Source organism: Myotis nattereri (assembly GCF_964212035.1).
Source record: "Myotis nattereri genome assembly, chromosome: 18".
NCBI classification, from domain to species: Eukaryota; Metazoa; Chordata; class Mammalia; order Chiroptera; family Vespertilionidae; genus Myotis; species Myotis nattereri.
The window spans coordinates 9,100,687-9,113,258 of record NC_138093.1 but is presented as its reverse complement, the minus strand read 5'-3'; the positions used below and the strand labels follow the sequence as shown (position 1 = coordinate 9,113,258).

At 50.3% G+C, this 12,572-nt stretch overlaps 1 protein-coding gene across 1 annotated transcript; it reads left to right on the top strand.

Moving 5' to 3' along the window:
* Window positions 1-392: 392 nt before the first annotated feature.
* Window positions 393-800, top strand: NHLH2 (nescient helix-loop-helix 2; the record flags this gene model as incomplete). The annotated part of the gene is made up of 1 exon (XM_081113040.1): window positions 393-800. The coding sequence occupies one exon, from the start codon at window positions 393-395 to the stop codon at window positions 798-800; it is 408 nt and encodes a 135-aa protein (XP_080969166.1).
* Window positions 801-12,572: the final 11,772 nt, after the last annotated feature.

Genomic DNA, 12,572 nt, shown 5'->3' with positions numbered 1-12,572 from the left:
CACCCTGTGCCCCAGAACAGCGCGAGGCCCGGGAGCCGGATTCCTTCCCCTTCTCCCTTCCCTCCCCCGCGAAAGCCAGATGTGTTCATCCTTCGTCATTTGTCAACGAAGGAAATGAAGTGAGGGAGGCAGAATGATGGAGTTGGTCTATGGCCCGAGGCGCACAAAACCCAGGCGTCACAGGCTTGCGGTCGTCCCGGGCTGGGCCGCCTGCAGGCCGAGGTCTCAGGTCCAGGATGCGGCCCTGCCTAGGAGAGACGGCTCCCTCCCCGCCGGGCCAGCTCCCCCGAGCGCGCGGGCCTGGGGTGGGAAGAAGGCCGTACCCCGCTCCCACACCTATCGAAGACCCTGATTCCTTTTATTGATTTTCTGACTCCCCCTCAGCCTCCAAAATGATGCTGAGTCCGGACCAAGCCGCCGACTCGGACCACCCTAGCTCGGCGCACTCGGATCCGGAGTCGTTGGGCGGCGCGGACGCCAAGGTGCTGGGCAACGTGTCGGACCTGGAGCCGGTGGAGGAGGCCGAGGGCGACGGCAAAGGCGGCGGCCGGGCCGCGCTCTACCCGCACCCGCAGCAGCTGAGCCGCGAGGAGAAGCGCCGCCGCCGGCGTGCCACGGCCAAGTACAGGTCGGCTCACGCCACCCGCGAGCGCATCCGCGTGGAGGCCTTCAACCTGGCCTTCGCCGAGCTCCGCAAACTGCTGCCCACGCTGCCCCCGGACAAGAAGCTCTCCAAGATCGAGATCCTGCGCCTGGCCATCTGCTACATCTCGTATCTCAACCACGTCCTGGACGTGTAGGGGCGGGAGCGCTGCCGGAGGCTGCGGGTCTGGATGTCGGGGGACCGAGACCGACCCCGAAGACTTGGACCGTGGAAGAAGTTATCAGCGTGTTGCGTTCTCTCGGATCAGCAGGGGGACGAGGGAAGGTTTCCCACTCTGGAAGGTGGGGTTGTCTGGCAAGCTGTGGGGCTTGCAGGGGGTACTTCCCAGGCCTGCACTGGAGATGGGCCGCCCCCAGGCCTCCCCTCCCTGCACTAGGATCCCTTTAAGGGTGTTTCCTTTAGCTCACTGGAGACTTAGAGTTCTCCTTAGTTTATCTCCCACGAATCTTCCAAGTTTTGAAAAAATGAGGGCAGAAGCTCTGAGTATAGTGAGCCGATCTGGATTTTTCTAACTGACAAATCACCAAACATCCGGAGGGGAAGGGAGGGAATGTCTTCCAGGGTAGAGATTTTAGGCACCTGAAGGTGGAACAGGAAATTTTCTATTCAGATGCGAAAAGAAAGATTAGATTAGAAACCAACTACAACAGACAAGCCCTATTGCATACTTGGTAAGCTCAAAAAGATACAGTGAGAACAGACAGACAGTGTGGGACGATCTGAGCTTGGAGGGAACTGAACCCTGAAGTATGACTCTAATGTAGACAGGAAAATCCATATTTAAATGGAAAACTTAATATCTGACTGCGTTTTCAGGCTAAGTGCCCCTTTATATATCCAAAAACATCTATTCGTGACCTTAAACGCGTGGACCCATAGGTGCAGTTAGAAAAAGACTACCTATTTTTATTTATGTTAGAAGGAGTAGAGTATTTTTTCCAAGACATTTATTTTTCAGAGTGGTGATAACTTTACTTTGGATACTCTGTGCCAATTAATTTATAGTCACGTGTTTACACTTTTTCCTGTGGAATAATACTTTTTACGTGTTTGTTGAGATTATACTGTGGTCTTTCTTTTGGCTCTAATTATATTGCACTTGCATAACAAATTTCCCACTTCTCCCTGTTTCTAAACATATTTTATATATTAAGATGTTTGTTTGTGGTGAGATCAGCAACACTAACACTCCACTATTATAGTTTTTTAAAAAAGTAAGTGTTGTTATTCTTATCTGTAGTTATGTCTGAAAAGTACTTTACAAACTGTTTATAAGGAAGTAGCTTCTGTGTGTGTGTGTGTGTGTGTGTGATGTTTGTGCCTGGGATGATTTTAGGAAATTAAGTTATTTTCCTAAAAAAAAAAAAAAAAGAATTCAGAAACTACTTTCCTCTGTGACAACCAAAAAGAAAAGTCTATAACCTGAAAATGTTTCATGTTCTCAGCTGTGAAACTCTTAAAATGAGGAGTGTATCTTAGAGATAAGGGGGGGGGAAACCACACCTGCTATCCAAAGATTTTAGTCTTTTTCAGGGTTTTTGTGTGTCTCTGTTGCTTTATATAATGCAATATTTTGTAGTGAAAATAGATATAATCTGGTTTCTATCTGACGAGTTTTTCATATCTCATGACTGGTGCGCTGTTTTGCATACAAATAAAGGTATCAAGTAAAGCCCTCGCCTTTATTTTTAAGCATACTGTCAAAAAAAAAAAAAAAAAAGAGATGAGCATGCCGGCTGAGCATGAACTAGCTTAACAGACTCAATTCCTCAGGAAGGAACTATGAAAGAAAACACAACCAATCCTTAACGTATTTATCACGGGGATATTTGATGCTCTCCTAAACTTGAGCACTCATCAGTCTCTAGCTAGGATGGTGGCACAGATCATGTTTCCCTCCATGAGGAAAGATTATAGGGTTCACGTGAAAATATTACTTGAATCAGAGATTCTTTTGCTCTGAAAGGAAACTCAGTAACTAAGCCAACCTCTTCAAATTAGAGCCGGGAACCTGAGGCCCAGTGAGTTCCGGTCCCTGCGCCGTCACATGGCTATGTGAGAAGAAGGCCCTGATACGATGATGACTCCCAGCCTCATGGCACTTATTAAGAACAAGGTGTCAAACATCTAACCAGGACATGACACCTGCAAACAAGAGAAAAAATTTAGCCCTGGGCCAACCCTGAGATATGAAGAATGTCATCTACAAAAGCTAATAGTCTAACAATGTGAAATATTCTGTCTACCAGCAGGAGACACGAATAACTTAAAAACTACATGCACACATATAGAGAGTTCTATGCAATATGGACTATATCACACGCAATCTCTGGTTGCGGAGGGAAAATGCAATAAGGTGGATGCTTGGTTTTGTGCCTATAACATATGGGAATGTGATTGTGAGCGTTTTTTCACGTTCACCCAGGTATCTTGTAGTTAGGTTCACAGAAACCTAGTAAGTGAGGCTTCACACTCCTCATGCGCAGGTGCTCAGTAGGGATGCACCAGGGACATGAAACAGGATGGTGCCTTCTTTGGCCTTGTGACTGGACAGAGCCCTGGTCACGGCTGCTGCGGCTGGTGACGTCAGCCTGCAGACACCTGCTACCTGGAGGCTGAGGGCTTGCAGGTCTTGCCCCTCTAGGCCTGGGAGAGATGCTACTCCCAGTCTTCATGGAACTTCTCTATTCCAGGACAGGAAATGCAGTCTTTCTCTAATGCCAAGGAAATGAGGGCCTCCTTTTCCTGGTAATGAGCTCAACTTCCAACAGACCGACACAGTTCTGCCACTGTCTCTAGGAGGCACCTATTCACTCACCTCCCTAGACGAAGACCCTTGCCCTTGGAGTTGGACATAGGGCACAGACATAGACAAAGATCAAAACCCCTCTCAGCCACACAGCCCATGTGATCCCAGGATTTCAAACCCAAGGCTGTTGAGCACCTCCAAAGAGACAGGCAGCACTGTGACACTCTGGTAGACCAGAGGGTGACTGACTGATCCCCTCACGTAGCATGGGCTCCGTGGCTACTCAGCCATAGTAAAGGAGTAATGATGCTTCTTTGAACAATGATGATGGTGATCTTTCAGTCTTCCATTCAGCAAATATTTACTGAGGACCTACTGTGTGCTGGGCATTGTTTGAGATGCTAAAAATAGAGCCCCAGATGAGATAAAGCCTACTGACAACGAAGAGATAAACTTAATTTCAGGTTTTACTAAATGCTGTGAAGATGACAGCTGGGGTGCTGGTAGGGGTTCATTTTAGATAGATCTGCCTACCCAGCAGCCCACAGTCGCTGCCACCTGTTAACCTGTGCTGTGCTTATGCCACCAAAACACCCTGTGCCAATCACTCTCCATCCCCCACTGGCAACACCCTGGTCCCTCCCCCGAGCTTGCTCTCTCCCTAGGCAGACCCAGGGCCTCAGTTCCTTCTGCTGCTGCTCTCACCTTCTCCTCTCTGCCCCATCTGCTCAGCTGGCCAGGGCATTACTGCTCCCCAGAAAACTCTAGCCCCACCTGGCCCAGCTGACAAGGCCACCTGTGCTGGAAATCTCCATGCCCAGAGGCCCACCTGACTTCTGCCACTGCTGGAAACATCCAGAGAAAAGGGGCAAAAGTCCTTAGCAAGAACCCCTTCCCTTGCAGGGAGAGGGAGGGGAGGGGCAGTAGCTGAGAGAGAGTGTGGGTGGCAGGATGGGTCCGGAAAGGCAGAGCAGGCTGAAGACAGGGCAAGTGGGTCTGAAAGAAATGAGGCTGCAGAGAGGTGGAGGGCTGGGCGGGAAACACCTGTTCCCACGTGGACCCTGTGCGTGGGGCTTCCTCTAGTGACCCTGCCCCAGGAACAGGTGTCCCCAGACCGCTCTGATCTGGCAAGTACAGAGGTGACCTCTGTGATACTGAGACTTATCCAGTCCCTACCCCTGCTGTCCACCTCTGGACCTGGCCTCCCACCCGCTGAGGTTTGGGTAGGCAGGAGCCAAGGAGGAGGGGGCACCAACTTGAGTGCACACACAGCTAATACCCTTTCCCAGAAGGGCGATCTCCTTTATTGTTGGTAGTAGTGGGAATACTGACAGCAAACATGTATGAGTGTGTACTATATGCTTACTGAGTTACATGCTTTCCATGCATTATCTCATTGAGTTCACACAACCCAATGAGGTAGGTACTTTTGTCGCCATTTAACATATAGGGAACTTAAGGCTCAGAGAGATTTATAACTTGCCCAGGGTCACGAAGCCACGTTTGTGGATTTATCAAAGTGCCTGTCCTTACACTCTATCGTTTTCATTGGCTCCAGAGGCAGCTGTGCCGTGCACAACCCTACCCTTGGCCCTTGCACCCCATCTCTCCACCCAGGTGCTTATGGAAGCTTCAGCGCTGGCCACCCGACAGGGGACACATGCAGGCGGGGACTGCGCCCGCGCTCTGCTCGCCAGGTCAAGTGCACGGAAGACACTGCAGTCCCTCCTGAGGGGCACGGGACTAGCCCGCCACTGTCCACAGCATGACTGTTCACCAGCACACGGGTGGGTCTGGCTCCACGGTCCCCCCACCCACACCCCTTGGCACATGGAGGTCGGTCCTCAGGCTGCCCCAAGAACCATCTTTGAAAGTTAGCATGTCACCCCTGCCTGAAAACATTCCCGACTCCTCATTGTCTATAAACACACACACACACACACACACACACACACACACTCCAGTTCTTTCTCTGGGCACAGAAATCTTTCAGAATCTTGTTCTAGACACCCTCCAGCATCATTTCAGTCTCTCTCCCTGAGTTCTTGACAAATTCCTATTTCCTCACTTCCCTGCAGATGCCTGCTCCTTTATTATTTTTTTAAATTATTTTTTAAATCTTCACCTGAGGATATGTTTATTGATTTTAGAGAGAGAGAGGAAGAGAGAGAGAGAAAAAACATTTATCGGTTCCCCCCCATACATGCCACGACCAGGGATGGAACACACAACCTCGTTATGTGCCCTAACTGGGAATCAAACCTGCAAACTTTCAGTGTATGGGAAGACACTCCAACCAACTGAGCCACCCAGCCGGGGTGATGCCTGCCCCTTTATAACCTGTGCCTTCGCACTTGCTGTCCCTCTGCCTAGTATGCTGTCCTTCAGCCTGACATTCTGCCCTGAAAATTTCAATTATTCCATTGTCACCCAACACAAATGTAACTGCTTTGCAAAGTTTCCCTCAATTTCTTTGGGTGGTGTTAGCTGCTCTGCTCCAAGTCCCATACAAAGATCATGCGGCCAGCACTGATCTGCTTCTCCCATCCCTGTGTTTGAGACCCAGGAGTCTGGGGCCAGCTTCACACTGTGGCTCAACCTATTCTAAATGTGTGATGCTGAACAAGTTACTTCAGCCTCCATTTTCAAATGAGTGGGAGGGGACCATATAGGTACCTATCTCAAGTGCTTGCTGTGAGGTTCCCATGGGATAATGTAGAGCAGTGGTTGCCAACTGGTGGTCCGTGGACCACTGGTGACCCGTGAAGTCTGAAAGGTTGGTGACCGCTGATGTAGAGTGCTGGCCAGAATAGAAAGAATATAACAAGTGCTCAATAAATATGAGCTATTATTATTATTACCTTCGTATTTATTGTATGCATAGGAGGAGCCACAAATAATAATGCAGCGATAATTCATTGGCATATTAATGATTCGTGGTCTCCGCCAATGGTATTCATTAGCATGTGACACATTATTAGCTCTACAGAAAGTCAAACAAATAGTCTTTGTCCTATAAGACAGAACACATTATAGGTAGGTAAGTAGTAATCTGTGGAATAAGCCATAAACACACATCTAAAGTCAGAAAGCCCCTCTCCACTCCACGTGGGAGGCCTGGCCTCTACCTGCTCCTTCTTTACCTTGGTTTTCCCAGAGCACTGAGGTGGGGACAGGCACGACTGCAGGGTAGTCAGGAGCATGGATGACAAAGCCTGCCTGTGCTCAACCCCCAGGTCTCCTGCTAACCAGCTGTGGCCGTGAACAAATCATTTCATTCTGTGCCTCAGTTTTGTTACCTGTAGAATGGGCGGATAACAGGACCTCGCCTGTAGCATTGTTAGGAAGATGAACTGATTCACATGAAGCACTTGGAGCATGTCTGGTGCCAGGCAACCTTTTCCAAGGTTAAACAGCTAAGTGACTTTTGAGATAGTGAAGGGAGAACTTGTTGAAATTTTCCATTCAGTTTTGCTACTTATTACCAGGTGAGGAGGAAATTGCACATGTCTGCTGATCATTCCAGAAAAATATCAGGAAAAGGGGAGATTTCAGGAGTTTCTTGAATGACGGGAAAGGTGATTAGATTAGTGAATGCAGGCGGAGGGGAGGTCCTCCCTAGGGATCCCCTGGGACCAGGATGGATAACAAGGAGGAAGAGGATAGTGGGGTCAGGAGATGAAAGGAACATCCATCCCCCAGAGCTGACTGTGTGGAGGGCACCTGGCGCACTGACAGTAGTGAGGGCTGGACTGGTCCTGATAGTGGCAGGGGAGCTGCGCTGGGGCGGATTCTGCCACCAGAGTGGGGGGCCGGGGGTTTGGCTACCTTCGTTCAGGTGTGAGTCCATCATTGGGACTGGTGAGGGAAAATCTATCAGCATGAATTGCCTCCCATACATGCCCCGACCGGGAATCGAACCCGCAACCTTTTGATGTACAAGACAATGCTCCAAACAACTGAGCATTCTGGATAGGGTTGAACAACTACTAAAAAAAAAAAAAAAATACTGTTATAGAAACTTTAGGAACATCCACAAAAGCTAAGGGTTCTAATAGCCTGACATTTCATTTATACTCTCCTTGCTTTCCCACCACCGCTCTGGGCTATTTGAAGCAAATCCCAAACATAGCATCATTTCATCCATAAATATATGAGCAAGTCTCTAAAAGAACCCTTTCTCCTTCTGTAAGATAACCGAAGCACCATCATAACAGTGAGAGCACCTACATTTGGAGGGAATTTCACAGCTGGCCTAACCAGTCCCCGCCCCCCTCCCCCCGGCCACCTTTTCCTCCTGCCAGGCGGGTCACCTCTGGTGGTCTTCCTTCTACTTTAAGAACTCACCCTCCCCTTTCCCCCGTTGTGCTTAAGGCTGGTGCTTTCTCTTACACACATGTTGGATGTGAGTGTTCTTGTCGCCACCCCCCTCCGCACTGTCATGGCTGGACATGCCTGAGAGCTGGCCATTTCAGTACAAAAGGCCAGTCCCCAGTCCAGAGTGCCGTGTGTGCCCCAGGGTAGCTAGTAGTGGCCGACTGGCTGACCACAGCCCAGGGTAAAGGAGAAGGGCGACGGGCTGGCAGGACACGATAGAGTGGACACACTGCCCAAGACCAACGTACGCAGATTTCAAAGATTTAAAAACAAAAAATGAGGTAGATTCGGTCCTTTCAGTCACAACTCTGTCACTTATGCTATTTCTGCGAGCCCCTCAGGCCCCCAGTTCGGGGTACAACGCTGCACTCTGAGTGGTTATGTGGCTCGCCCACAGTCTCACACCCTGTCAGCCTGGGACACCAAATCCACAGGTCGACCCCACGCTGTCTGCCCTGCATTGTAGCCTTGTGACTAGTAACAATATCAGCAAAACAACCGCCCAGACATAGCACTTACCCATCGCGGGCACTTCCCATTATTAACACACTTAATCCTGCCCCAACCCAATGAGGCAGAAGCTCTAAGTGACAGACAAGATGCCAAGACACAGAGAAGTTAAGTAACACGCCGGAGCAGCACCGGTGACTGAGGCATGAATGTGGGGTGTGGGCCTGCATCTGGCTTTAGAAAGTTCTATGCTGACGTCATGAGCCACTGCTCCAGAATGGGTCCCCCTGGCAGGATGGCCCTGACCACACTTAGACTTTGGGGATTGCTCTGAAAAGCTAAGTGGTTAGTGCCCTGCACAAGTCTAAATAAATGAGAAAAGAAAAAAAGTCTGCTTATGGGAGAGACTTGTGTGGGTGTGGACGTCTTACACAGAGAAAATGCGCCCACTCCGAGGCCCGCGCCCATTGTGACGTCGTGGGACAGGTGCCACAGCGACACCTGTCACACACACCTGCACAGCTCATGTCCCCTGGTCCTTACACCTTGCCCTGTTTCGGAACCTTCTTATCAATACCGCTTAATGCCAGACACTTCTTTCTATTGTCACGTGCTGTGCATGGGAGGAGATATTACGACGATAGCTAATTATTAATTTTTAAAAAAATACTCTGGAAACCTAATTAAAGTTGCGGTGATTTTAGCAGTTGGGTCTTCAAGAGGCATTTGCTTGCCCCGGTTTGTGTGGAGCGAGCGCAGGCGTGCTGTGTGTGGCAGGTCTGGCCCTCTCCCTGTCGCTTTCCTATTTGCATAGGGCCCGGATTTGTCTTTGGCTCCTTGTATGGTTAGGGATGAGACCCTCGGTCCCCGGGGAGGGGGGCAGGTGTTGCTCCAGTCGAGCGAATGGAACCAAATTACAGGACCGTCTGTCACCTCCTCTGGGAGAAGGTGGAGGAAGGGAGGGAGGAAGGGAGGGAGGGGGGCAGGAGGGGGACAGAGAAAGAAGGGGGGAGGGGAGAGGCCACTGGGCCAGGAGAAGGGAGAGCCAGCCTCTGAAGGGGGCTGCCAGTGTGAGACAACAGCCCAGCAGCCTCCACGCAGGAGGAGGAGTGAGGAGGATCGGGGGTGACACAGCTCCCGGGGGTGGGAGGTGGGGACCCCGCGTGGCCTTCGACCTCAGGCTCTTCACTGACCCGCCTTGACCCACAGCCACTTAGGCCGCGTCTATGCGGCGCCAGCAGACACTCATGCTGGAATTGGTTTTCACTAAATTGACGGATATATTTTCTGACTGCACTGACTTGGGGCTGTGTCTCTATTCTGTGAAATCTACCGAAGGCAGAAACATCCAACGTATCCATTCCCTTCATCTTTTGGGCTAACAGCTTGGGCGCGCGCGCGTGCTCGCACACACACACACACACACACACACACACACACTTTAATTAAGCCACACCGATTTGTGCAGACACAGATGCCCCTCCGTGACTGTAGCCACCGCACTTCTGCCTGGATTTGTCCTTCGGGGAGAGAGCGACCGGCTGATGGCGGAGGCCACCCGGCGATGTCCTGCAGCTTCATTAACACGGGAAGTTACTTCGAGCTGCCGGATATAATCAGAGATAACGATGAACACGCTGCCGTCGGGGGCAGCCCCTGGAGATGGCCCTTCTGCCCAGCGCTCCAGTGGGGCCCAGGAGTGTTATTCTAAGCTGCCTGAGAAAAATACAAACAGATGACCGGCCCTCTGTGGACCGAGGGGACAGCAATCATAAATTGCCATCACTGTGCCTTTTGTTGTGAATAGAGTGGTGCAAAGACTACAGGAGCGAATGAGAAGGGAACAGATCTCCAAGCAGACAGAGCGGTTCCGATAAGAAACCAGTCCTTGGCGGGTCCTCCCAGACTAGTGTGGGGAAAGCAGTTTCACACACTTATTCTTTCTCTTACCCCGGGGCAGGGGAGGGTAGGGAAATTGTCAGTTCCCACCAGCTCTTTCAATAAGAAAAGAACTGAGGCATGGAGTGATGATGTGCGGGGGGCTGAGAAGAGACAGACAAATTTCGTCCCCTTCTCTGCGACAATACTAGTGAAATGATTGACAGAGATAATCCCCCTGTGAGAGGAAGGAAGAATCGCTAGCAGACAATGGGCTGGGCTGCCACTGTGGCTGGTAGGGCTCTGTCCATCCGATGTCAAGTGATGACTGAAAAGTGAAAAATTAATTCCATTATCCAGCTGCTGTTGCTGCTGGGTGCCAAAAGGCCCAGATGTTTCCAAACATCTGGGTATTTGACAGCATGTTTTTACCATATATCCAGATGCTCTGTATTGTGTGGACAAAGGCCAGATCTAGACACGGAGAAGAAAAGAAACTGAGAAGTGGGGAGCCGAGAGCTTCAGAGGGGGGACTGAGTGGTGATGGGGGAAGAAAAGGAGGAATTAAAGCAAAAAGGCAGAAACCATAAAAGCAAGTCAGGGTTCCAAAAAAGAAGGATGGCCCTAACTGGTTGGCTCAGTGGATAGAGCGTTGGCCTGCGGACTGAAGGGTCCCGGGTTCTATTTCAGTCAAGGGCACATGCCTGGGTTGTGGGCTTGATTCCCAATAGGGGGCGTGCAGAAGGCAGCCAATCCATGATTCTCTCTCATCACTGATGTTTCCATCTCTCCTCCCTTCCTCTCTGAAATCAATAACAATATATATTTTTTTAAAAAACGCAGAAAAAAAACAAAAGAGATGAACTTTCTGCTCTTGGCCTTGCTCTCCCCCTGGCTCCATGGAAAGTATTTCACCTCGTCCGCGGCTGTGTGACAGGAAAAGGTACGAGCAGTGACCTGGAAGACACCCTGAGGAGACCCAGGAAGCAATCTGGGCCCGGACATCACGCTTACCCAGGGCAGGTGGCTGTGTGTCTGCAAAGAAGTGAGACTGGAATGTGGAAACGTGATTAATACAGCAGGGACGTGGTTATCACACACAGGAATGAAACGTCGACATTCCAGACAAGGAAGTCCACGCTACGCAAAGCATTGCAATGCGCCGATTAGTCAACTTTGTTCCCAGTTATCAATCAGGATGATGAGCGTGGTAGAGACAGAACCGGAGATGGTGTACCAGAAGGAAAGGGGTAATTGAGTGGGGGAAGGTGGCGCAGCTTGGTGACAGATTTAGAGGAGGGGACATGATGTGATTGAGGTGATGGTGGGAGTAAGCATTAGGCTTTCAGGACAGCTCACAAAGCCGCCTGCAATTCCCAAGATGTCTGTTATCTACGAAATGCAAATCAGGAGGGGAGTGACATCATGTCAGATTATGGCCACAGGGAGTAATTATTTAGACATTAAAGGCTACTGAAGGGAGTGGCTGACAATATTAATGATGTCCAGATGGACAGAGTGTGATGCGAAAATTATTTTCTGGTACAAAGAACAAGGGAATTCTGATCAGGTTTTCTCTTCTGTTGGACAGTCTGCATCTCTTATAGGTTTGCCCCTCAAAGAGATGGTGGCACTCAGAGGCGGCCTCTGTGAATCAAAAACCGTGGGGTTTGCAGAGGAAGTCAGTCTCCAGCTCCGCAGAGGCAAAGCAAAATCAATATGCAAAACACTCCCATCATAATTATGGCTATAAAAAGAGGAAATAATCTCAAGATGGTGTATGTAACAAGCTGTTGATTGGAAACTCTTCTTTTCCAACTCTTGCACCACCCCATGCTGCCTTGCTTCCGCACATACAGCAGCTGCAGCAACCTGTTGCTTGTTTTTCATGGGCCTCCCCCTCCCCTGCTCCTTCTGCAATACTAGTGTTAATACAGACACCTTGGCCATTAATACTGGTATCAACTGCATCACCACAGGTAAGATTCTCAGCCATCGAGGAGAAATGCAGCCTGGCCAAGACCACAGTATCGACAACAGCAGCAAGAAGAAGGGAACCACATCCTGGGATCCACACTGGGAAAGAGTCACAGGCAATGGCAGGTTAAAGATCAGTTTCAAGAAGATCCAGAGGCAGAGTCCGCCGATCTGGACTGCAGATGGGACAGTGCTGCCTGGAGTTCTGTTCTCTTCCCAGAGCAGGTGGTGAGATTCCAGTGAGAATCGCCAGGGTGCCAAGCCTGTTGTTCATCTCTGACCGAGAGACGATAAGCTCTACACTGAGAACCACAGGCAACTCGGTTCATGGTGCTTGGGTTTCATCCTGCAGGCCCCGGGGAGCCCCGGAGGCCAGACACACCCACGAAAGCTCAGGCAGGCTGCAGGGGGGAGAGGCAGGAGCCGGGAGGGGCAGGCGGAGGCTGCCACGGTACCAGCGAGGACGACAGAGATGCA